General features: G+C 47.2%; 1 protein-coding gene across 1 annotated transcript in view; it reads right to left on the bottom strand.

Annotated features, from left to right (window-relative positions):
* LOC127928541 (alpha-ketoglutarate-dependent dioxygenase FTO-like) overlaps positions 1–25,715 on the bottom strand; it is a 124,613-nt gene that overhangs the window by 42,511 nt on the left and 56,387 nt on the right. Inside the window, exon 8 of the mRNA XM_052515581.1 lies at positions 12,166–12,290. Coding sequence (XP_052371541.1) covers positions 12,166–12,290 — 125 coding nt within the window. The remainder of the gene's footprint in view (positions 1–12,165; positions 12,291–25,715) is intronic.

Below are 25,715 nucleotides of genomic sequence, written 5' to 3'. Positions count from 1 at the left end.
CCCTCCTACTGAGTCATAAACACCTACTCTTACCCTCTCTCCCCCCTCCTGCTCCTCTCCTCTCCACCCCTCCAGAGGAAAGCTGGGGCTTCACTCTGTTGATCTTACACTCCACACCCGCCCCACACTCCTTTTACACAGAGCCTGGTAAGAGAACAGAGGAGAGGAATGAAAGGGAGGTAGTAAAGAGAGAGAGAGACACAGAATGAACCAAACAGAATGAACCAAACAGAATGAAAGGGAGGTAGTAAAGAGAGAGAGACACAGAATGAACCAAACAGAATGAAAGGGAGGTAGTAAAGAGAGAGACACACAGAATGAACCAAACAGAACGAACCAAACAGAATGAACCAAACAGAATGAAAGGGAGGTAGTAAAGAGAGAGACACACAGAATGAACCAAACAGAATGAACCAAACAGAATGAAAGGGAGTTAGTAAAGAGAGAGACACAGAATGAACCAAACAGAATGAACCAAACAGAATGAAAGGGAGGTAGTAAAGAGAGAGAGAGACGCAGAATGAACCAAACAGAATGAACCAAACAGAATGAAAGGGAGTTAGTAAAGAGAGGGATACAGAATGAACCAAACAGAATGAACCAAACAGAATGAAAGGGAGGTAGTAAAGAGAGAGACACAGAATGAACCAAACAGAATGAAAGGGAGGTAGTAAAGAGAGGGATACAGAATGAACCAAACAGAATGAAAGGGAGGTAGTAAAGAGAGGGATACAGAATGAACCAAACAGAATGAACATTTACATTTACATTTAAGTCATTTAGCAGACGCTCTTATCCAGAGCGACTTACAAATTGGTGCATTCACCTTATGACATCCAGTGGAACAGCCACTTTACAATAGTGCATCTAAATCTTTTAAGGGGGTGAGAAGGATTACTTTATCCTATCCTAGGTATTCCTTAAAGAGGTGGGGTGATTGACTCCGCTGTCCTGGCATCCTGAGGGAGTTTGTTCCACCATTGGGGGGCCAGAGCAGCGAACAGTTTTGACTGGGCTGAGCGGGAACTGTACTTCCTCAGTGGTAGGGATGCGAGCAGGCCAGAGGTGGATGAACGCAGTGCCCTTGTTTGGGTGTAGGGCCTGATCAGAGCCTGGAGGTACTGAGGTGCCGTTCCCCTCACAGCTCAGTAGGCAAGCACCATGGTCTTGTAGCGGATGCGAGCTTCAACTGGAAGCCAGTGGAGAGAGCGGAGGAGCGGGGTGACGTGAGAGAACTTGGGAAGGTTGAACACCAGACGGGCTGCGGCGTTCTGGATGAGTTGTAGGGGTTTAATGGCACAGGCAGGGAGCCCAGCCAACAGCGAGTTGCAGTAATCCAGACGGGAGATGACAAGTGCCTGGATTAGGACCTGCGCCGCTTCCTGTGTGAGGCAGGGTCGTACTCTGCGGATGTTGTAGAGCATGAACCTACAGGAACGGGCCACCGCCTTGATGTTAGTTGAGAACGACAGGGTGTTGTCTAGGATCACGCCAAGGTTCTTAGCGCTCTGGGAGGAGGACACAATGGAGTTGTCAACCGTGATGGCGAGATCATGGAACGGGCAGTCCTTCCCCGGGAGGAAGAGCAGCTCCGTCTTGCCGAGGTTCAGCTTGAGGTGGTGATCCGTCATCCACACTGATATGTCTGCCAGACATGCAGAGATGCGATTCGCCACCTGGTCATCAGAAGGGGAAAGGAGAAGATTAATTGTGTGTCGTCTGCATAGCAATGATAGGAGAGACCATGTGAGGTTATGACAGAGCCAAGTGACTTGGTGTATAGCGAGAATAGGAGAGGGCCTAGAACAGAGCCCTGGGGGACACCAGTGGTGAGAGCGCGTGGTGAGGGAGACAGATTCTCCCACGCCACCTGGTAGGAGCGACCTGTCAGGTAGGACGCAATCAGCGTGGGCCGCGCGAGGAGATGCCCAACTCGGAGAGGGTGGAGAGGAGGATCTGATGGTTCACAGTATCGAAGGCTGCCGATAGGTCTAGAAGGATGAGAGCAGAGGAGAGAGAGTTAGCTTTAGCGGTGCGGAGCGCCTCCGTGATACAGAGAAGAGCAGTCTCAGTTGAATGACTAGTCTTGAAACCTGACTGATTTGGATCAAGAAGGTCATTCTGAGAGAGATAGCGGGAGAGCTGGCCAAGGACGGCACGTTCAAGAGTTTTGGAGAGAAAAGAAAGAAGGGATACTGGTCTGTAGTTGTTGACATCGGAGGGATCGAGTGTAGGTTTTTTCAGAAGGGGTGCAACTCTCGCTCTCTTGAAGACGGAAGGGACGTAGCCAGCGGTCAGGGATGAGTTGATGAGCGAGGTGAGGTAAGGGAGAAGGTCTCCGGAAATGGTCTGGAGAAGAGAGGAGGGGATAGGGTCAAGCGGGCAGGTTGTTGGGCGGCCGGCCGTCACAAGACGCGAGATTTCATCTGGAGAGAGGGGGAGAAAGAGGTCAGAGCACAGGGTAGGGCAGTGTGAGCAGAACCAGCGGTGTCGTTTGACTTAGCAAACGAGGATCGGATGACGTCGACCTTCTTTTCAAAATGGTTGACGAAGTCATCTGCAGAGAGGGGAGGAGGGGGGAGGGGGAGGAGGATTCAGGAGGGAGGAGAAGGTGGCAAAGAGCTTCCTAGGGTTAGAGGCAGAAGCTTGGAATTTAGAGTGGTAGAAAGTGGCTTTAGCAGCAGAGACAGAAGAGGAAAATGTAGAGAGGAGGGAGCGAAAGGATGCCAGGTCCGCAGGGAGGCGAGTTTGCCTCCATTTCCGCTCGGCTGCCCGGAGCCTTGTTCTGTGAGCTCGCAATGAGTCGTCGAGCCACGGAGCGGGAGGGGAGGACCGAGCCGGCCTGGAGGATAGGGGGCATAGAGAGTCAAAGGATGCAGAAAGGGAGGAGAGGAGGGTTGAGGAGGCAGAATCAGGAGATAGGTTGGAGAAGGTTTGAGCAGAGGGAAGAGATGATAGGATGGAAGAGGAGAGAGTAGCGGGGGAGAGAGAGCGAAGGTTGTGACGGCGCGATACCTTCCGAGTAGGGGCAGTGTGGGAAGTGTTGGATGAGAGCGAGAGGGAAAAGGATACAAGGTAGTGGTCGGAGACTTGGAGGGGAGTTGCAATGAGGTTAGTGGAAGAACAGCATCTAGTAAAGATGAGGTCGAGCGTATTGCCTGCCTTGTGAGTAGGGGGAAGGTGAGAGGGTGAGGTCAAAAGAGGAGAGGAGTGGAAAGAAGGAGGCAGTGAGGAATGAGTCAAAGGTAGACGTGGGGAGGTTAAAGTCGCCCAGAACTGTGAGCGGTGAGCCGTCCTCAGGAAAGGAGCTTATCAAGGCATCAAACTCATTGATGAACTCTCCGAGGGAACCTGGAGGGCGATAAATGATTAGGATGGTAAGCTTGAAAGGGCTGGTAACTGTGACAGCATGGAATTCAAAGGAGGCGATAGACAGATGGGTAAGGGGAGAAAGAGAGAATGACCACTTGGGAGAGATGAGGATCCCGGTGCCACCACCCCGCTGACCAGAAGCTCTCGGGGTGTGCGAGAACACGTGGGCGGACGAAGAGAGAGCAGTAGGAGTGGCAGTGTTGAACCAAACAGAATGAACCAAACAGAATGAAAGGGAGGTAGTAAAGAGAGAGAGACGCAGAATGAACCAAACAGAATGAAAGGGAGGTAGTAAAGAGAGAGAGACGCAGAATGAACCAAACAGAATGAAAGGGAGGTAGTAAAGAGAGAGAGACACAGAATGAACCAAACAGAATGAACCAAACAGAATGAACCAAACAGAATGAACCAAACAGAATGAACCAAACCGAATTTACCAAACAGAATGAACCAAACAGAATGAACCAAACAGAATGAAATGGAGGTAGTAAAGAGAGAGAGACGCAGAATGAACCAAACAGAATGAAAGGGAGGTAGTAAAGAGAGAGAGAGACACAGAATGAACCAAACAGAATGAACCAAACAGAATGAACCAAACAGAATGAACCAAACAGAATGAAAGGGAGGTAGTAAAGAGAGAGAGACGCAGAATGAACCAAACAGAACGAAAGAAAAGAAGAGAAAAGCCACAGAGAAGGGCCAGATGGGTACCTTCACAGTCCATTTATCAAACCCAATGTGCCTCCCCCTCTCCTCTACCTCCTCCTCCTCCTCCCTTCCCCTCCCCGCCGCTCTCATGTCCTAAACCCCCATGTAATTCTGTAATCATTTTCATTATCATATAATGACCTTACAAAGCCTACAGCAGTTTGCACGGTCAGTACAAAATTCACAGCTGTTCCCTTCAGTGTTTGCTCGCAGGCTGTGACAGTGCAGCCTTTTTATTGGTCCAGAGGCGTGACCTTTGGCTCTGATAGGTCGGCACGGGGTCACCTCACTCAGGAAGGTTTGAGGTGGCCACAGGCACAGCACAGGTCACAACACCTGTCAAGAAGTTTGAACATACTACGACAAGAAGTCATGATTCATGTCCACACGACAACTAACAACAACCTTCCAGGTCTCTGGCTCGAGGCTCCCCAGATCTAGTCAATGTCAACCTAAAGGGCTCCAGTATAGCAAAGCTTCCAGGTCTCTGGCTCGAGGCTCCCCAGATCTAGTCAATGTCAACCTAAAGGGCTCCAGTATAGCAAAGCTTTCAGGTCTCTGGCTCGAGGCTCCCCAGATCTAATCAATGTCAACCTAAAGGGCTCCAGTATAGCAAAGCTTCCAGGTCTCTGGCTCGAGGCTCCTCAGATCTAGTCAATGTCAACCTAAAGGGCTCCAGTATAGCAAAGCTTCCAGGTCTCTGGCTCGAGGCTCCCCAGATCTAGTCAATGTCAACCTAAAGGGCTCCAGTATAGCAAAGCTTCCAGGGGTCATACATTCTGGATGGCAAAGGATAAGTCAGTACCTAGTGTTTACCTTACCCTCATGATGTATTCTTTAACTGCCATGCTAGGGAACAGCCCCCTCACTCACTCACAGACTCAATACTGGCTGTTTGGAGGGCCACTCACAGGACATTTATCTAAGGACATGGTAGACAGCATATGTACAGTATCAAATCAAATCAAATGTATTTATATAGCCCTACGCACATCAGCTGATATCTCAAAGTGCTATATAGAAACCCAGCCTAAAACCCCAAACGGCAAGCAATGCAGGTGTTGAAGCACGGTGGCTAGGGAAAAACTCCCTAGAAAGGCCAAAACCTAGGAAGAAACCTAGAGAGGAACCAGGCTATGAGGGGTGGCCAGTCCTCTTCTGGCTGTGCCGGGTGGAGATTATAACAGAACATGGCCAAGATGTTCAAATGTTCATAAATGACCAGCATGGTCAAATAATATTAATCACAGTAGTTGTCGAGGGTGCAGCAAGTCAGCACCTCAGGAGTACCAGTCAAAAGTGGCTCACTGACTCATTCAAGGGTTTTTCTTTATTTTCACTATTTTCTACATTGTAGAATAATAGTGAAGACATCAAAACAAGGAAATAACACACATGGAATAATGTAGTAACCAAAAAAAGTGTTAAACAAATCTAAATCTATTTTATTTTTTATATACTTAAAAGTAGCCACCCTTTGCCTTGATGACAGCTTTGCACACTCTTGGTATTCTCTCAACCAGCTTCATGAGGTAGTCACCTGGAATGCATTTCAACAGGTGTGACTTGTTAAAAGTACATTTGTGGAATTTCTTTCCATCTGAATGCATCAGTTGTGTTGTGACAAGGTAGGGTGGTATACAGAAGACGGCCCTATTTGGTAAAAGACCAAGTCTATATTATGGCAAGAACAGCTCAAATAAACAAAGAGAAGTCCATCATTACTTTAAGACATGAAGGTCAGTCAATCCGGAAAATTTGTTTTATGATGAAACTGGCTCTCAATGAGGACCGCCACAGGAAAGGAAGACCCAGAGTTACCTCTGCTGCAGAGGATAAGTTCATTATAGATACCAGCCTCAGAAATCGGCAATTAACTGTATCTCAGATTGCAGCCCAAATAAATGCTTCACAGAGTTCAAGTAAAAGACAAATCTCAACATCAACTGTTCAGAGGAGACTGCATGAATCAGGCTTTCAAGGTCGAATTGCTGCAAATGAACCACTACTAAAGGATACCAATAATAAGAAGAGACTTGCTTGGGCCAAAAAACAAGAACAAGGACATTAGACCAGTGAAAATCTGTCCTTTGGTTTGAGATTTTTGGTTCTAACCGCTGTGTCTTTGTGAGACGCAGAGTAGGTGAACGGATGATCTCTGCATGTGTTGTTCCCACCGTGAAGCATGGAGGAGGAGATGTGATGGTGCTTTGCTGGTGACACTGTCAATGATTTATTTAGAATTCAAGCACACTTAATTAACTAGCATGGCTACCACATCATTCTGCAGCGATACACCATCCCATCTGGTTTGCACTTAGTGGGACTATAATTTGTTTTTCAACAGTACAATGATCCAAAACACACCTCCAGGCTGTGTATGGGTTATTTGACCAAGAAGTAGAGTGATGGTGCTGCATTGGATGACCTGGCCACCACAATCACCCGACCTCAACCCAATTGAGGTGGTTTGGGATGAGTTGGACTGATGAAGGAAAGGCAGCCAACAAGTGCTCAGCATATGTGGGAACTCCTTCAAGACTGTTGGAAAAGCATTCCTCATGAAGCTGGTTGAGAGAATGCCAAGAGTGTGCAAAGCTGTCATCAAGGTAAAGGGTGGCTACTTTGAAGAATCTCAAATAACATATTTTTGGTTACTACATGATTCCATGTGTTATTTCATAGTTTTAATGTCTTCACTATTATTTTAAAATGTAGAAAATAGTAAAAATAAAGAAAAACCCTTGAATGAGTTGGTGTGTCCAGAACTTTTGACTGGTACTGTATATCAAAGCTTTCTCAATACGCACCCAACAGAAACCAAGTCACAGGACAAAAAGCTGATAATAATAAGAAAGGCCCCATAACTTCATTGTTGCAGTGGGGATGAATGAATGGATGGACGGCCCTCACAGTGCTGGGGGTTCGAAGACATTCTTCACCCTGAGTACCCATAATTCACTGGTGAAGACCTGGCGGTCACGGGGAACCTCTCTCTCTCTATATATATAGTGGTAAAAGTACCTGAGGGAATACTGGGCTGAGAGCTAGCAGGCACAGGTTTGCTGAGCGCTCCAGTGCTTTAACTGGTCGTGTTTAAGAAACAAAAGTCAGGGGAAAACTTCATCAATCAGCTTGCTGTGTTTATGTTCCTGTGCCTTTAGCTAGAGTAATCCATCATGTTGTTTTGTGTTTTGAAACCTTTAGCGAGCATTATTCTCTGAATGGTTTCCATGGAAACAAAAGAACAGCAGAACGCAGACAGTGGAGCCTGTTGAAGACTGAGTCTACTGAAACCTAATTAAACCTTCATAGAAATAGAAAAAATAAAAACAGTCAAATTAATCTACTGGTTCATTTTAAAAAGTACAATTTCGGTGGTTTTATGGAAATAAATGAATGTTTGAATCTGTCAGACTAAACTGAGATGAACTTTGGTCTCTCTTTCTCTCGCTAATATATCAACATTCATATAGTTTATGTTTGATTAGGAACAATGAAACTACTTCAGAACAAAATCCTGCAGAGATTCCAAAGTGTAGCTATCTTTCATCACAAAGTGTTTCTTTTCCCTCCATATCTCAAATCATTATCAGAATTGTCTCTTAACATTGCGCGAGGCCATGTGTTTCGTTTTGTCTAAACGTCGTCTGTTGACGGCCACTTCACAGACGACCCCCAGCTTGCTTTTTGGGGAGATGCATTATCTGCGTGCAGAGAGATAGGGAGCAGTCGGAGTTCAAACACATTACGGCTGTGTGTGTGTGTGTGTGTGTGTGTGTGTGTGTGTGTGTGTGTGTGTGTGTGTGTGTGTGTGTGTGTGTGTGTGTGTGTGTGTGTGTGTGTGTGTGTGTGTGTATGTATGTGTATGTCTATGTGTATGTCTATGTGTATGTCTATGTGTGTATGGCGCTGTCCCCCCAATCTAATCACTCTATCCTGCTGATTAAATAAACTCCTGTCTGAACCGAAGACAGGGACCCTGCATTTCCTGTCCTGAGCCTTGTTATTGGTTTCCCTGTGATGTGTGAGGGCTGGGCTGGGCTGTGTGTGCGTGTGCGTGTGTGTGACTGGGCTGGACTAGGAGGGTGGTACAGACATTTGTGGGTTGGTAGTGCGGGTCTTGTAGTAGTGTTGAGGGGTGGGTGTAGTGACTAGTGGGATGGTTTCTAGCTTTCAGCACCTGCGTTAGGAATGCAGTTCAGATGGCCAGCCCTCCCTCCTTCCCTCCTCCAGAGGCTGAGAGGCCGGGCTAGGCGTCAACGCAGGCCGACGAGGTGTGCGGAAACTGTCTGTTTACAAGAATCATCTGGTCAAGGCGTAGCTCGGGTCAACAAGAGGGGACACATCAAAACAGAGGCGGGACACAGGGTTCTGGGGGCAATAGGGGGGATGGAGGGGAGAGGGTGGGGGCTGTCTGTCCAGATATTCATCTGTAGTGTGTAGTCTGTGTGTGTTTGTCCCTGGTTGGTATTAATCTGTAATGTGTGGTCTGTGTGTGTTTGTCCCTGGTTGGTATTACTCTGTAGTGTGTGGTCTGTGTGTGTTTGTCCCTGGTTGGTATTAATCTGTAGTGTGTGGTCTGTGTGCGTTTGTCCCTGGTTGGTATTAATCTGTAGTGTGTGGTCTGTGTGTGTTTGTCCCTGGTTGGTATTACTCTGTAGTGTGTGGTCTGTGTGTGTTTGTCCCTGGTTGGTATTAATCTGTAGTGTGTGGTCTGTGTGCATTTGTCCCTGGTTGGTATTAATCTGTAATGTGTGGTCTGTGTGTGTTTGTCCCTGGTTGGTATTAATCTGTAGTGTGTGGTCTGTGTGTGTTTGTCCCTGGTTGTTATTCATCTGTAGTGTGTGGTCTGTGTGTGTTTATCCCTGGTTGGTATTAATCTGTAGTGTGTGGTCTGTGTGTGTTTGTCCCTGGTTGGTATTCATCTGCAGTGTGTGGTCTGTATGTGTTCATTCCCCTCCATGCTCTTTAGGTTCTTACCAGAGCCAGGGCCTGGATCTCGTCTGCCCCTGAACGCAGGGTGTCCAGGCTGGGACCTTACAGCTGGGGCCCAGTGGCTGATTATGACCCCCCTCTACTGCTTTGGTGCCGTTGTCTCAGAAAGACACACACTAATCTACACACACAGGCATACAACACACAGGAATGCACACACACACAGGAACATACACACACTACACATTATTACATATACATCCTTATAAACTGGGTGGTTTATGAAAGCTGATTGGCTGACAGTCGTGGAATGTCAGACCGTACACTATGGGTACGACAAAACCACCTCGGTGGTTTATGGTATATGGCCAATATACCACAGCTAAGGGGTTGTATCCTGCGGCAGCGTAGCCTAGTGGCGGCAGCGTAGCCTAGTGGTTAGAGTAACCGGAAGGTTGTGAGTTCAAACCCCCGAGCTGACAAGGTACAAATCTGTCGTTCTGCCCCTGAACAGGCAGTTAACCCACTGTTCCCAGGCCGTCATTGAAAATAAGAATATGTTCTTAACTGACTTGCCTGGTTAAATAAAGGTATCCAGGCACTCCGCGTTGAGTCGTGCATTAGGACATCCCTTAGCTGTGGTATATTGGCCATAAGGAAGAAAAAGAAACGCATACCTATTTAGGCGAGGTGCTGGCTAGCGCAGTAGAAAACTTGAAAATAAAAGAGAGCCGCACACTCTAGGAGCTCAGATGCAAAAATGTAATTATCAACGTTTGGACAGCCAAGCTGTCTTCATCAGGGTATAATATTGGCCATATAACACACCCCCTCTGGCCTTATTGCTTAATTATACTGTTGGATTCTGGAGTAAACTTTGAACATTGTCATACTCAGAACATAGGAACATTAGTTACACAAGAGACATGAGGGCTGAGTGCAGGGAAAAATCCGTTGTGACAGTACTAATAAGGGGAGAAAGTGTTGAAGGCTCATATCACTTAGTTCCCTGCTCAGCGAGAATGATGTAATGTTTAGAGATAAGGAGAAGACTCCACCCACAGTGGGGTACCACCACAGGGGAAGCCATGTCTGAGTCTGAATACAGCTGTGTCCACCCTTAGGGAAGAATTACACTTGGTTAAGTTTCTCTAGTGTTCCATAGCATTGTTGTATACTTGTTTCTGATTGGCTTGAAGGGCATTCTAGAGCATGCATTATTCCCAACGTTGCCAACTTTGAGACTTTTCAGACCCCTCCAGCGACTTTTATTGGTATATTCTAGCTACTATTCACACTGGCGTGTCATGGGACACACCTTCCACATTGTGCATTGTTTTCAATAGAACGCATAGGCCCTGGTTGATTATCCCTTACATAACATCCTCCCACACAAAACATATTATGTTTTGTGTGGGAGGGTGTTATGGGTGTATATGTAATAATATGTAGGGTGTGTGTGTCAACGTTCTAATAGGGGGTGCTTATAGTTGTCCTGTTTCAGTGCAGGTACAAGCGGGTAACCTGTACGAGTGTGAGGTGTGAAAGTTACATCCCAACTCCCCCTGAGACACCCTCGGAGAGCGGCTGTGTGTGTGTGTGTGTGTGTGTGTGTCTTTCTGAGAAAAAGGCACCGAAACAAAACAGTAGGGGGGGGTGTTACCACTACCAGAGAGGAGAGAGAGGTGGAACAGCTAAAACAAACACATAATGTTTTGTGTGGGAGGGTGTTATGGGTGTATATGTCATAATATGTAGGGTGTTCTGGGCAGAGTGGGTGAAGAGGCGCTTTGGTTATGACATTTCACTTCCTTACGTTATAAAATACATCTTTACTTATGTTATAAAATACATCTTAACAAGACAAATATTATTATTCATGTTCTGAATCGTTCAGTGGGGTGTTTCTCTAAAAGCTACATTTGCATGACATGACCCGGATTAAACGTAAAATGCTTTGAAAAACAAAAGCTTGGTATTCGCTCAGTGCTCCGTTGACATTTCACAGAGATACGCTTGTTTTTGTGAGAAAAGCGTATACTAAAATAAGAAAATACTTCATGTCCTGTCTCAAAATCCTTTTCCATCTGACCTCTATACTGTTTTATGTCCTGTGGATTCAAGAAGAAAGTTCAACGGGAAAGAGAACCTGTCAAGTAGCCAGTAGCCTTAATTCATGGACAGAGTCCAGCCTGGCAGACGCCATGCAATGTTACAGATTTTTTGACCACTTTTTTTCTCTGGCTTCCATTGATTGAGTCACACTAATTCTGGCCGTCCTACAAGGTTCTGATAGAGACATGAGGTTTGGATCATTGATTGAGTCACACTAATTCTGGCCCTCCTACAAGGTTCTGATAGAGACATGAAGTTTGGACCATTGAGTTAGTCACACCAATTCTGACCGTCCTACAAGGTTCTGATAGAGACATGAGGTTTGGACCATTGGTTTTCCGTCATTATTAAACCCACTGGGCAAAATATGCGTTTTTGTGTGTGTGTGTGTGTGTGTGTGTGTGTGTGTGTGTGTGTGTGTGTGTGTGTGTGAGAGCACATATGTGTGTGTGCATTCCTGAGTATGCATGCCTGTGAGTGTGGCTAAGTGTGTGTCTTTCTGAGACAAGGGCACCAAAGCAGTAGAGATGGGTGGAACAGCTAAAACAAACACATTATGTTTTGTGTGGGAGGGTGTTATGGGTGTATATGTCATAACATGTGTGTATAATATGTATTGTGTGTGTGTGACAGAGAGAACAGTGAGTGTGAGGCCTTGCTTTATCTGAATGAATGGGCTCGGTCTCTGTTCTTATCCTGGACTGGGCCTCATCTAGGGGAAGGAAGTTACTGAGCTATCCAATCCAAGACACACGTCACCCTGATTGATAGCTGCTAGGTCCAAGGACCCCTCACTACAAACAACCTCCAACACCTACGTCAGATCTGCAGACTATCTGAGGAATTCACTTCACATCACCTACGTTCCTACTCAAATTTCAACAATACTGATTCCTTTAAGGTTTTGTTTCACACAATTGAAAGTGTAACAGGGTGTGATTCTTGAACATGTGCCATCCAGACACGTGTGCTTGTTTTCACATTTCAACATTGTTGTGTGTGAGTTTCTGTTTACTGTTGTTATCTGCTTACCTGTCTCTCCAGGTCTGTCTGTGCTGCTGTCTGTCTGTCAGGGCAGTTAGCAGGGTCTCTGCCATCTCTCTCCTGCCCTCCTCCGGTTGTCCCTCTTCCTCTACCGCTGCCAGTAAGAGTTGCGTCTGAAAGATAGGAAGTAAACAGGAAATTATGTATTAAAATGACATGGTTCCATATCTCGATTCGGTCTATGAATCCAAAGAAAACCAAATCTCAGACTTATCAGGCCCAATTTGGCGCAGGTGGAGCTGTTCTGAACACTTCCTGACTCCCTGGACGTGTCATTTGACACTTCTATTTGTTCTGGATACATTATAGACACTATTCCCTGCATTATAGACAGTATTCCCTGCATTATAGACAGTATTCCCTGCATTATAGACGCTATTCCCTGCATTATAGACGGTATTCCCTGCATTATAGACGGTATTCCCTGCATTATAGGCGCTATTCCCTGCATTATAGGCGCTATTCCCTGCATTATAGGCGCTATTTCCTGCATTATAGACGCTATTCCCTGCGGTTGTTCTCACGAAAACGTCTCTAAAGGGAATAGCGTCTATAATGCAGGGAATAGAGTCTATAATGCAGGGAATAATGCAGGGATTAATGCCTGTAATGCAGGCAATAATGCAGGGAATATAGTCTATAATGCAGGGAATAATGCAGGGAATAGAGTCTATAATGCAGGGAATAGCGCCTATAATGCAGGGAATAGCGTCTATAATGCAGGGAATAGCGTCTATAATGCAGGGAATAGCGTCTATAATGCAGGGAATAGCGTCTATAATGCAGGGAATAATGCAGGGATTAATGCCTGTAATGCAGGCAATAATGCAGGGAATATAGTCTATAATGCAGGGAATAATGCAGGGAATAGAGTCTATAATGCAGGGAATAGCGCCTATAATGCAGGGAATAGCGTCTATAATGCAGGGAATAGCGTCTATAATGCAGGGAATAGCGTCTATAATGTAGGGAATAGCGTCTATAATGCAGGGAATAGCGTCTATAATGCAGGGAATAGCGTCTGATGTAGGGAACAGCGTCTATAATGCAGGGAATAGCGTCTATAATGCAGGGAATAGCGTCTATAATGCAGGGAATAGCGTCTATAATGTAGGGAATAGCGTCTATAATGCAGGGAATAGCGTCTATAATGTAGGGAATAGCGTCTATAATGCAGGGAATAGCGTCTATAATGCAGGGAATAGCGTCTATAATGCAGGGAATAGCGTCTATAATGCAGGGAATAGCGTCTATAATGCAGGGAATAGCGTCTATAATGTAGGGAATAGCGTCTATAATGTAGGGAATAGCGTCTATAATGCAGGGAATAGCGTCTATAATGCAGGGAATAGCGTCTATAATGCAGGGAATAGCGTCTATAATGCAGGGAATAGCGTCTATAATGTAGGGAATAGCGTCTATAATGCAGGGAATAGCGTCTATAATGCAGGGAATAGCGTCTATAATGTAGGGAATAGCGTCTATAATGCAGGGAATAGCGTCTATAATGCAGGGAATAGCGTCTATAATGTAGGGAATATAGTCTATAATGCAGGGAATAGCGTCTATAATGCAAGGAATAGCGTCTATAATGTAGGGAATAGCGTCTGATGTAGGGAACAGCGTCTATAATGTAGGGAATAGCGTCTATAATGCAGGGAATAGCGTCTATAATGCAGGAAATAGCGCCTATAATGTAGGGAATAGCGTCTATAATGCAGGGAATAGCATCTATAATGCAAGGAATAGCGTCTATAATGTAGGGAATAGCGTCTGATGTAGGGAACAGCGTCTATAATGCAGGGAATAGCGTCTATAATGCAGGGAATAGCGTCTATAATGCAGGGAATAGTGTCTATAATGCAGGGAATAGCGTCTATAATGCAGGGAATAGCGTCTATAATGCAGGGAATAGCGCCTATAATGCAGGGAATAGCGCCTATAATGCAGGGAATAGCATATATAATTCAGGGAATAGCATATATAATGCAGGGAATAGAGTCTATGATGCAGGGAATAAAGTCTATAATGCAGGGAATAGCGTCTAATGCAGGGAATAGCGTCTATAATGCAGGGAGTAGCATATATAATGCAGGGAATAGCATATATAATGCAGGGAATAGAGTCTATAATGCAGGGAATAGTGTCTATAATGCAGGGAATAACGTCTATAATGCAGGGAATAATGCAGGGAATAGCGTCTATAATGCAGGGAATAGCGCCTATAATGCAGGGAATAGCGCCTATAATGCAGGGAATAGCGTCTATAATGCAGGGAATAGCGTCTATAATGCAGGGAATAGCGTCTATAATGCAGGGAATAGCGTCTATAATGCAGGGAATAGCGCCTATAATGCAGGGGATAGCGTCTATAATGCAGGGAATAGCGCCTATAATGCAGGGAATAGCGCCTATAATGCAGGGGATAGCGTCTATAATGCAGGGGATAGCGTCTATAATGCAGGGAATAGCGCCTATAATGCAGGGAATAGCGTCTATAATGCAGGGAATAGCGCCTATAATGCAGGGGATAGCGTCTATAATGCAGGGGATAGCGCCTATAATGCAGGGAATAGCGTCTATAATGCAGGGAATAGCGCCTATAATGCAGGGGATAGCGTCTATAATGCAGGGGATAGCGTCTATAATGCAGGGAATAGCGCCTATAATGCAGGGAATAGCGTCTATAATGCAGGGAATAACGCCTATAATGCAGGGGATAGCGTCTATAATGCAGGGAATCTATAATGCAGGGAATAGCGTCTATAATGTAGCTATAATGCAGGGAATAGCGCCTATAATGCAGGGGATAGCGTCTATAATGCAGGGAATAGCGCCTATAATGCAGGGAATAGCGTCTATAATGCAGGGAATAGCGCCTATAATGCAGGGAATAGCGTCTATAATGCAGGGAATAGCGTCTATAATGCAGGGAATAGCGCCTATAATGCAGGGAATAGCGCCTATAATGCAGGGGATAGCGTCTATAATGCAGGGAATAGCGCCTATAATGCAGGGAATAGCGTCTATAATGCAGGGTATAGCACCTATAATGCAGGGAATAATGCAGGGAATAGCGTCTATAATGCAGGGAATAGCACCTATAATGCAGGGAATAGAGTCTAAAATGCTGTAATAGACCCAGTTGATGTCACAAACTCCAAATTGAACACAGTTGTCACAGACTATTTGAATATTCATTTCCTGTACATACATTATATTTAAACGCCTTTTCATCAGGTTTTTGTTTTGCAGACCTCACTTGTGTAGTGACATGAGTAAATAATATTTTTGGTATCAAACGTATTTTATTCTGGTTGTCAGTTTCACATCAGAGGATGGCAAATTACCCCAAATATTAGAGAGTGAGTCAATTAATCACATATACCACTGGTGTGTAATGTGTGAGTATCCCCTGTTGAACATGAATTACAGGGCGGCTTAGAGTGTGACGTGGTGCATCAACGTTAATCTGGAACATACTGGTAACCTCTCCTCTCTGTTCCTCTCCTCTGTTTTCTCTCCTCCTCTGCTGTCTTCTCCTCTCCTCCTCTTCTCTAAGCTGCTTCAGAGGAAGTCAAATGAAAAGGGATCTGGCAGCCCAAATTAAATGCAGTTCTGTCAGTGCCGCTCAAATCCCTCTTTCCCTTCAGTCTTTCTCTCTCCTCCTGTCTTTTTCTCTCTCTCTCCCTCCATCTCCATCTCTCTCTCTCCCCTCCATCTCTTTCTCCATCTCTCTCTCCCTCTATCTCTCCCCTCAGAGGGAGGTGTGATGGATCTGTTACTCTGACTGACTCTGACTGCTTGTTAAGTAAGAGCAGTCTCTTCCTGTCACATCCACCAGTCACACACTTTCATTTCCTCCTATTACACAGCTACCTCTTTCTATCTCCTCTCCATTCTCCCCCTCCTCTCTTTCAAAACCCACAATGCAAGGGAGACTTTTTTTCCCCAGCCTTTTTAATCAGTTTCTGACAATCCACCTGTCTGTCTTCATTCGCGTGAGGACAGGTTTGATTGTGGGTTCTTGAGAAGGGAGCGGAGCAGGATTCAGAGACGTTCAAATCACCCTCACTTCCCTCTACACCGATTCGACAGGTGTCAAAACATTTGATGACACGGGCAGCGAGCCGAGGACATGTGACCGATTGCACCTGAGGAAAATGAGACGTCAGATAAATCAGCTGACCAGAGGAGAGCATGGTGGCTGGCTATAGGTTTGGTCCCTATGGAAACTGTACTGTAGCCGTCACCTTGCATCAAACACTATTCTTCATATGATTGACAGCTTGAGAAACTATGAAAAAAGTGCATTCCGTGTGTATCAACATCTCTGAAATGAGTTCTCACCATCTCTATGGATTGCTTTCCTTTACAGTACTCCTAAATCGTATTTGTCTGCTGTGTGATTCAGCACTGCTGAGTAAAACTGAACCATAACTGAACTGAAACCTATTTAACCTGCTTTAAACCCACTAAATGCTGACTCAGTATGTGTGTCTCTTCACCCTGGAGGTGTGAGGGGTCAGGGGTTCAGAGGAGAGGGGAAGAGCCCCTCTGTCCCAGCATGGATGATGACAGAAGCCACCAAAGAAGCAGGAGAAGACCCACAACAGGATCCTCACACTGATGGCAGGCCTGAACTCACGCTCACCTCTCCTCTTAATTCTTAGTAAACACAATGGCAACAGGCTCCTAAGAGGGGCGAGGGGCGTATCTGTGTGTGTGTGTGTGTGTGTCTCTCTATGTGTGTTTGTTGTGTTGTGTTCACGAGGGTCTGACAGACCGGTGATGAGTGACGCCTTCAGGTTTAGCCCCAGGCTGATCCCCAGGACCTTTAGAGACTCTACTGCTTGTTTACTGCACTGGGCCAGAACAAGTTCCTTACCACCCCCTAGACCCACACCTACCCATACCCACACCTACCCAGCCCGGTCTGCACTAAACCTACAGCCGACCATCTACCCAGCCCAGCCTGCGCTACACCCACACCTACCCAGCACTGCCTTCCCTACACCCACAGCCCACATCTACCAAGCCCAGCCTGCCCTACACCCACAAACCACACCTACCCAGCCTGCCCTACACCCACACCTACCCAGCCCAGCCTGCCCTACACCCACACCTACCCAGCCCAGCCTGCCCTACACCCACAGCCCACACCTACCCAGCCTGCCCTACACTCACACCTACCCAGCCCCCAGCCTGCCTTACACCCACAGCCCCACGTACCCAGCACCCACAGCCCACACCTACCCAGCCCAGCCAGCCCTACACCCAAAGCCCACACCTACCCAGTCCCCAGCCTGCCTTATACCCACAGCCCCACGTACCCAGCACCCACAGCCAACACCTACCTAGCCCAGCCTGCCTTACACCCACAGCCCACACCTACCTAGCCCAGCACCCACAGCCAACACCTACCCAGCCTGCCCTACACTCACACCTACCTAGCCCAGCCTGCCTTACACCCACAGCCCACACCTACCCAGCCCAGCACCCACAGCCAACACCTACCCAGCCCAGCCTGCCCTACACTCACACCTACCCAGCACAGCCTGCTTTACACCCACAGCCCACACCTACCCAGCCCAGCCTGCCCTACAACCACACCAACACCTACCCAGCCCAGCCTGCCCTACACCCTACACCCACAGCACACACCTACCTAGCCCAGCCTGCCCTACACCTACAGCCAACACCTACCCAGCCCAGCCTGCCCTACACCCTACACCCACAGCCCACACCTACCCAGCCCAGCCTGCCCTACACTCACACCTACCCAGCACAGCCTGCTTTACACCCACAGCCCACACCTACCCAGCCCAGCCTGCCCTACACCTACACCTACCCAGCCCGCCCTACAACCACAGCCCCACCTACCCAACCCAGCCTATCCTACATCCACAGCCCACACCTTTATCATCTCAGCCTCGTCTATTAGCACTGGGTGGTCCTCTCCTCCCCCTCTGTTTACATCCAGATGACAGCACCCGTCCTCAGCTTCCTGATGCTGACCAGAGATGGTCCCAACCCCGGGTCACGGGGACAAGGGGGAGAGAAAGGGCAGAGGGGAACCTATAGCTGCCACACCCAGATCCAGCTCTATACTCTTGTCCACCAGCTCCAGCATTGTGCATTTAATCTAACGAAAGGCCTCCAGATTTCCTATCTTAGGTAAACGAATGCAAACATAGACTGAGAACAACTTCTAAAGACCAAACCCCAAGGCAGCCCGCGGCTTCTCACTGACACATTTGACATTATAGTAATTTAGCAGCCGCTTATCCGGGGGGGGGGGGGAATCAACCATTGGTGCCAGGACAGAGGAGAGATTGGGCTGGGCTGAGTGGGACCTGAGACCTGAGGTGGCAGAACTGAGTGCTTGGGTTGAGGTGTAGGGTTTTTATCATAGCCTGAAGGTAGGGATGGGCAGTACCTCTTGCTGCTCTGTAGGTAAGCACCATGGTCTTGTAGTGGATGTGAGCTTCAACTGGAAGCCAGTGGAGTGTGCGAAGGAGCGTGTTGACATGAGAGAACTTGGGAAGGTTGAAAACCAGGCAGGCTGCAGCATTCTGGATAAGTTGCAGGGGTTTGATGGTACAAGCAGGGAGCCCAGCCAACAGCGAGTTGCAGTAGTCCAGACGGTACAGGACAAGACCCTGGATTAGGACCTGTGTGAGGAAAGGTTGTACTCTACGGATGTTGTAGAGCATGAACCTGCAGGAGCGAGCCACTGCTTTGATGTTTGCAGAGAACGACAGGGTGTTTGTCTCGGGTAACTCCAAGATTCTTTCCAGTCTGGGAGGGCGACACTGTGGAGTTGTCAACTGTGATGGAGAGGTCTTTGAGAGGGCAGGCCTTCCCCGGGAGGAAGAGCAGCTTAGTCTTGTCGAGGTTGAGCTTGAGGTGGTGGGCCGTCATCCAAGTTGAGATATCTGCCAGAGATGAGTGTCGACACCTGGGTGTCAGCAATGATAGGAGAGACCATGTGAAGATATGATGGAGCCGAGTGACTTGGTGTATGGAGAGACGAGGGCCTAGAACCGAGCCCTGGGGTACACCAGTAGTGAGAGTACGTGGTGCAGACACAGATCCTCTCCATGTCACCTGGTGACACGCACAACTAACAAACAACTATCTAACCTCTGATCTCAAATACCACCATTTGTGTTTCCATATAAAATGACTGGGAAGAAAATTAAAGTGAGGGTAGACGGGGCTGTGTTATTATGGTGCTATGCTTCACTACCAGTCCAAAGGTGACTGGTTTGGTCACAGTGTAACTTATAGAAAGTATATTACTAGGGAGGAAGTACGAAGTGATAGGAAAATAAGCTCCAGAGTGGTTCACATACCATAAATACTGTAGTGCATTCAGACTGACCCGAGAGTGTCTTTCAAATTGTTAACACCCCATGTAAAGTCTTATTGCCTGACTTCAGATCAGCAGTTGCAGGCATGTTGGATTATATCTGGCTCTTCTTCCTCTTTTGGACCAGGCTATGACTCACACTCTTCTCCACACACTGTAGTTAAAAGTTATCCACATATCTAAGATGAGATTAACCTACCCTCAATTCTATCCTTATCCATTGCGGAGTAAAGACATATCTGACCCTGTATCAGTGGTTAGAGATAGAGACAGCATATACCTTACGGCTCTGCACACCTCTGTCTGTCTGACTGGCAGCTACACCTCTACCTCTTCCAGTTTTCCCCCAACTCCCTGGCACAGCCACATTTACCAGTCCCAGCAATGTACAGGCCTCCTCGTCAGACTCTCTGTGCCAACTACAGGCTGCCCATAATGGAGGCCTAGCCCGGCACAGTAATCCATCCTTCTGTTTACGACTGCTGGGACCTCTCTTACACAACCAGCTACATGGAGGAGCTCATGTCACGCTGACCAAGATGGCCAACCTCAAACATCCACACAGATATCTGAACCAGCCAGAGTCTTAACCCTGCTTTCTCTCTCACTCTGTCTCTCTCTCTCTTCCAGTCTCTCTCTTCATCCAGCTCTACTCTCAATCACTCCATCTCCCCTTTTGGTCTGACACTATCACTCTAGCTCAGGGTAGATTTCATTCTATTCTTCCAAATCTTCTGACACTTAGTGGCTGCTCCAGTTGCTCCTGCCCCGACATCTTATTTCATAGGCCCAGGGAGTGGAGTTTGGCAAGCTGCTAATACATGAAACCAATATGACTTCCACAACTGGTCGGTGGAAAAAGGCATCAGGCACCTTGCTTCAGGTAATTGATAGCTTCTGCTGGGTGATATGGACAACCAGGGAACTGTGAACATGCTGTGTGTGTGTGTGTGTGTGTGTGTGTGTGTGTGTGTGTGTGTGTGTGTGTGTGTGTGTGTGTGTGTGTCTGGCGTCCCAGGTTACGTTGCTCTGGGGGTAACAGTCACACGGCTGGAAACGTTATATTAGCCCAGGAAATAAGCCCGAGCCACTTTCACTTTCCTGTGACATCACACAACTTCCAGTAATTAAAGTGCTGCTCTTACCTATTCCTGCATATCATGACATTACAGTTGCCCCATATAGAGACCTGGCTGAAATTTGATTTGCCAAATTTCAATGAGGACTGGTGGGAAGATAGCTAAAGCTTCTGCATGGGGACTGACTGGGATGGTTGGGGTGAATTAGTGTCATGTGTTGACTTGGTCTCATCACTGTGCAGGCTAAGTCCACTTTGAAGGCCCCTGACTGTTGACATCACTAAAGCTGAGCAGGCATTGGAGTGAACAGACTGAGAGGTGGGGGGCTGGAAAAACACTAGGCCTCTCACAGAGAAGGGGTGGGAGGAGGTTTTATGTCTATTCAGGCCCCGAGAGATGAGTTGGGATGTGTGTGTGTGTGTAAGTGTGTGTGTGTGTGTGTGTGTGTGTGTGTGCATGTGTGTGTGCGTGTGTATGGTGTGTGCGTGCGTGTGCATGTGTGTGTGTGTGTGTGTGTGTGTGTGTGTGTGTGTGTGTGTGTGGTGTGTGTGTGTGTGTGTGTGTGTGTGTGTGTGTAAGTGCGTGTGTGTGTGTGTGTCGTGTGTGTGTGTGTGTGTGTGTGTGTGTGTGTGTGTGTGTGTGTGTGTGTGTGTGTGTGTGTGTGTGTGTGTGTGTGTGTGTGTGTGTGTGTGTGTGTGTGTGTGTGTGTGTGTGTGTGTGTGTGTGTGTGTGTGTGTGCACGTGCGGTACATGTGATCTCCTTGGTGATTGAAAGGCTGCCCTTTCCACCAGATTAACCCCCCAAGGGTCATGGCTGCCATCAATTATGTCACCCCCAAACTGGCCTTCCCTATACACACCGAATTATATGAAGTGTAAAACATTAGAAAAATGTGTCTGAAAAATCAGAGAAGCACATTTGAGCAGACAAGGGGGGGTGTGGGGTTGTAAAGAGACACCATAGAAGGAGTAGGCCTCAACAAGTGAGTGTGTTTGAAGGCATTGTCATGCACTAGCAAGGGCAGGGTGTCTATGTACGGCAGAGCTCCAGTCCATCTTTAAGGGCAGAATGCAGGGAGAACGGACGGACATATGCTTTGCACAGGGCCAAATGAGGCAGAACCTGATTGGCTTTTGTGGTCGTTTCTTTTGTTGGCAAAGAAAAAGCAAATCTGTTTGAGGGTCGCAATCCAACAGTCCAATTCAGCCCCACAAACATCACACAAAACCCTACTCGCACGGCTCTCACCGTCGCACAGGTCAGCATGAGAGCGGATCCAGTTGAATTGAATGGTTAAACCACATACCCCCATCTAAATGAGCTCTGCATATGGCTACCACACACACACACACACACACACACACACACACACACACACACACACACACACACACACACACAGATTTGCCTCCACATCAGGGGACTGGTAAGGACATAGACATTCTACACAGACTACTACCCCAGCCTTCCTGAATAGACTAAATGAATCACTGTCCCCCATAAGAAAGCATCTGGGGTATAAGGACTAACTTAGGACAGAAAAGATGGAGCTTGACAGAGATGGAAGACACATGGCACTTGCTCACATGAGCATGTTACTAGACTGCTCCCTCCCTCCACCTAAAGGTTGATCACAGATGGTAGATAGCAGATTCGGATCAGCACCTCTCTCTTGCCAATAAAATAGTTTTGCTGACTGGGGGAAAGCCAGGATCTCTCCCAGAAAGTTACAATGTTACACACACACTCCAATGCTCCACACCACATTTCCTAAAAAATGCTAAACCAATAATGGGGATTTCCATCATTCTCCTGCAGCATCACTAGCACAGGAGAAGGTGGTTTAGCATGCCTATAGGGACAGAACTGGGCCATTTATAGGAGGTAAGCTCTGATTGACAAGAGTTAACATTAGAGTAGGGCTGAAAATGCTGTGCTTTAACTATTCCAATGAAAGAACACAGGCCTCAGACCCATCAGGTCAACCCCAGCTCTAGCTAGAGAGGTATGTGACTGTATGAACAGAAAGGCCTGAGGTCCATCACTGCTCTGGCTAGAGAGGTATGTGACTGTATGAACAGGAAGGCCTGAGGTCCATCACTGCTCTGGCTAGAGAGGTATGTGACTGTATGAACAGAAAGGCCTGAGGTCCATCACTGCTCTGGCTAGAGAGGTATGTGACTGTATGAACAGGAAGGCCTGAGGTCCATCACTGCTCTGGCTAGAGAGGTATGTGACTGTATGAACAGGAAGGCCTGAGGTCCATCACTGCTCTGGCTAGAGAGGTATGTGACTGTATGAACAGAAAGGCCTGAGGTCCATCACTGCTCTGGCTAGAGAGGTATGTGACTGTATGAACAGAAAGGCCTGAGGTCCATCACTGCTCTGGCTAGAGAGGTATGTGACTGTATGAACAGAAAGGCCCGAGGTCCATCACTGCTCTGGCTAGAGAGGTATGTGACTGTATGAACAGAAAGGCCTGAGGTCCATCACTGCTCTGGCTAGAGAGGTATGTGACTGTATGAACAGAAAGGCCTGAGGTCCATCACTGCTCTGGCTAGAGAGGTATGTGACTGTATGAACAGAAAGGCCTGAGGTCCATCACTGCTCTGGCTAGAGAGGTATGTGACTGTATGAACAGGAAGGCCTGAGGTCCATCACTGCTCCGACTAGAAAGGTATGTGACTGTATGAACAGGAAGGCCTGAGGTCCATCACTGCTCCGACTAGAAAGGTATGTGACTGTATGAACAGAAAGGCCTGAGGTCCATCACTGCTCTGGCTAGAGAGGTATGTGACTGTATGAACAGGAAGGCCTGAGGTCCATCACTGCTCCGACTAGAAAGGTATGTGACTGTATGAACAGAAAGGCCTGAGGTCCATCACTGCTCTGGCTAGAGAGGTATGTGACTGTATGAACAGGAAGGCCTGAGGTCCATCACTGCTCTGGCTAGAAAGGTATGTGACTGTATGAACAGGAAGGCCTGAGGTCCATCACTGCTCTGACTAGAAAGGTATGTGACTGTATGAACAGGAAGGCCTGAGGTCCATCACTGCTCTGGCTAGAGAGGTATGTGACTGTATGAACAGAAAGGCCTGAGGTCCATCGCTGCTCTGGCTAGAGAAGTATGTGACTGTATGAACAGGAAGGCCTGAGGTTCATCACTTCTCTGGCTAGAGAAGTATGTGACTGTATGAACAGGAAGGCCTGAGGTTCATCACTGCTCTGGCTAGAGAGGTATGTGACTGTATGAACAGGAAGGCCCGAGGTCCATCACTGCTCCAACTAGAAAGGTATGTGACTGTATGAACAGGAAGGCCTGAGGTTCATCACTTCTCTGGCTAGAGAAGTATGTGACTGTATGAACAGGAAGGCCTGAGGTTCATCACTGCTCTGGCTAGAGAGGTATGTGACTGTATGAACAGGAAGGCCTGAGGTAAGGCTACATTACTGTGTGAAAGACCTGTCAGATCCCACTCATGTCTTTATCCTGGGAGTGAAGCTGGCAGGTCTGCTAAGTCTGTTAGAGAGAGAGGAATACATAGTGGACTAGTATGAGTTCCCTAGGGGTGCAGTCCCATTGTAAAGGCTGTAGTAGAGTACTGTCAGGGCTAATACAGACAGCTCCTCTATAAGGTCCCCAGGCTCTGACAGACATGAGGCTAACTGACCCGTATGAACCCTTGTCTCCTGTACTGGGTGGCCTAGAACAAGACAACCACCATTTACAATCATGAGTAATATGAGTTAGAAAATGGAAAGGATACTATCTGTTTTTAGACTTGTGAATTTATCCCACTACACACACACCCCTGCTCATTTTATTGTGTGTGCTTCTGCTCCCCACCCAGGGAGCCCGGCAGGCTGATGGGAGCTGAGTGGGTAAACAGTGTTTATAAGGCAGTTAGCCAGCAGAGAGAGGATGCAGCCCTCCAGGCAGCTCTTACCCAAATAAAACAGACATTTATTACACCGTACATGACCCTCTCATTACACATAAATAGGAATTAATGAGAGCTATATCTGGCGCTCCCCACGGAGGGAGGCGGGCCCCTCTAAAGGACTACCGTTAATTACACTGTCCTACATCTCACCCACTTAACACCGCCCACTAGTGTGAGCTATCTGGAGGGGTGGAGGGGAAAGACTCCCCCACTACCTGCAGTGATCTGATTGCCCCAGTGAGCTTAGGGAGATGGCATGACCCAAAAAAGGAGTTGGCGTTAGTTTAAGTGTACTGTATCATTGTGTTTTTTATAGCAAAATAATAATCTTGAGAGTAAAGTGTGTAGGTACTGTATATGTTGACCCACAAACACACTTGATGTTTTATCTCAGTTGGCTTGTCCACCTCATACAGGACCTCCTGAAAGAGAAACAAACTAAAACTAAATAAGGAACTTCCCAGCATGTTACTAAGCTCCACTAGTCCTCCTCTATCACCCAACCTGCATCACATCATCCATCTCCCTCTCTCTCCCCACATCCATTCATCCATCCATCCACTATCTCTACCTCCTCTGTCTCCCTCTCTCTCTGACTGCCTTTTAAATCCTCCCATTATCTCTTCCTCTACTTTCCCCCGCGTGTCCCCCACCCCCCACCCCCCACCCCACACCCCACACCTGAAACGTCCCAAATAATCTGCTGCATCTTCTCCATAATTCCTCTCTTTCTTTGCGATTCTTCAAGCGAATCAGACAATTTTACACTCCTCTTCCCGTCAGGATTCCCCCGTTCTCCTGCTCTTTGTTCTCAACGCAGCTTAACGCACTTAAGAGCCTGAACACGATAGCTGCACTGATGACTTTGGAGAATTAAAATGGGGAATTGCACAACATGTGCAGAGGGGTGAGACTGGGGGAATTGGTAGGTGGGGTACTTCAGTTAACTTTGCTACCTGTCTGCTACTACTGTGTCTTGCCTCTACTGTGCGACACAGAAAGAGTGTACCCACCAACAATAAGGTGTTTATTCACAGATAATAAAATGAAATATCAAGGGGAAGAGCCTGGAAGAATCACAGTGGAATCTATCTCTGGGGATGAACATACACGTTTGCTACAGGAAAACATTCATCCAT

The sequence above is a fragment of the Oncorhynchus keta genome, unplaced genomic scaffold (assembly GCF_023373465.1).
Source record: "Oncorhynchus keta strain PuntledgeMale-10-30-2019 unplaced genomic scaffold, Oket_V2 Un_scaffold_29659_pilon_pilon, whole genome shotgun sequence".
Classification (NCBI taxonomy): Eukaryota; Metazoa; Chordata; class Actinopteri; order Salmoniformes; family Salmonidae; genus Oncorhynchus; species Oncorhynchus keta.
This window is presented reverse-complemented; position numbering and strand designations above follow the sequence as displayed.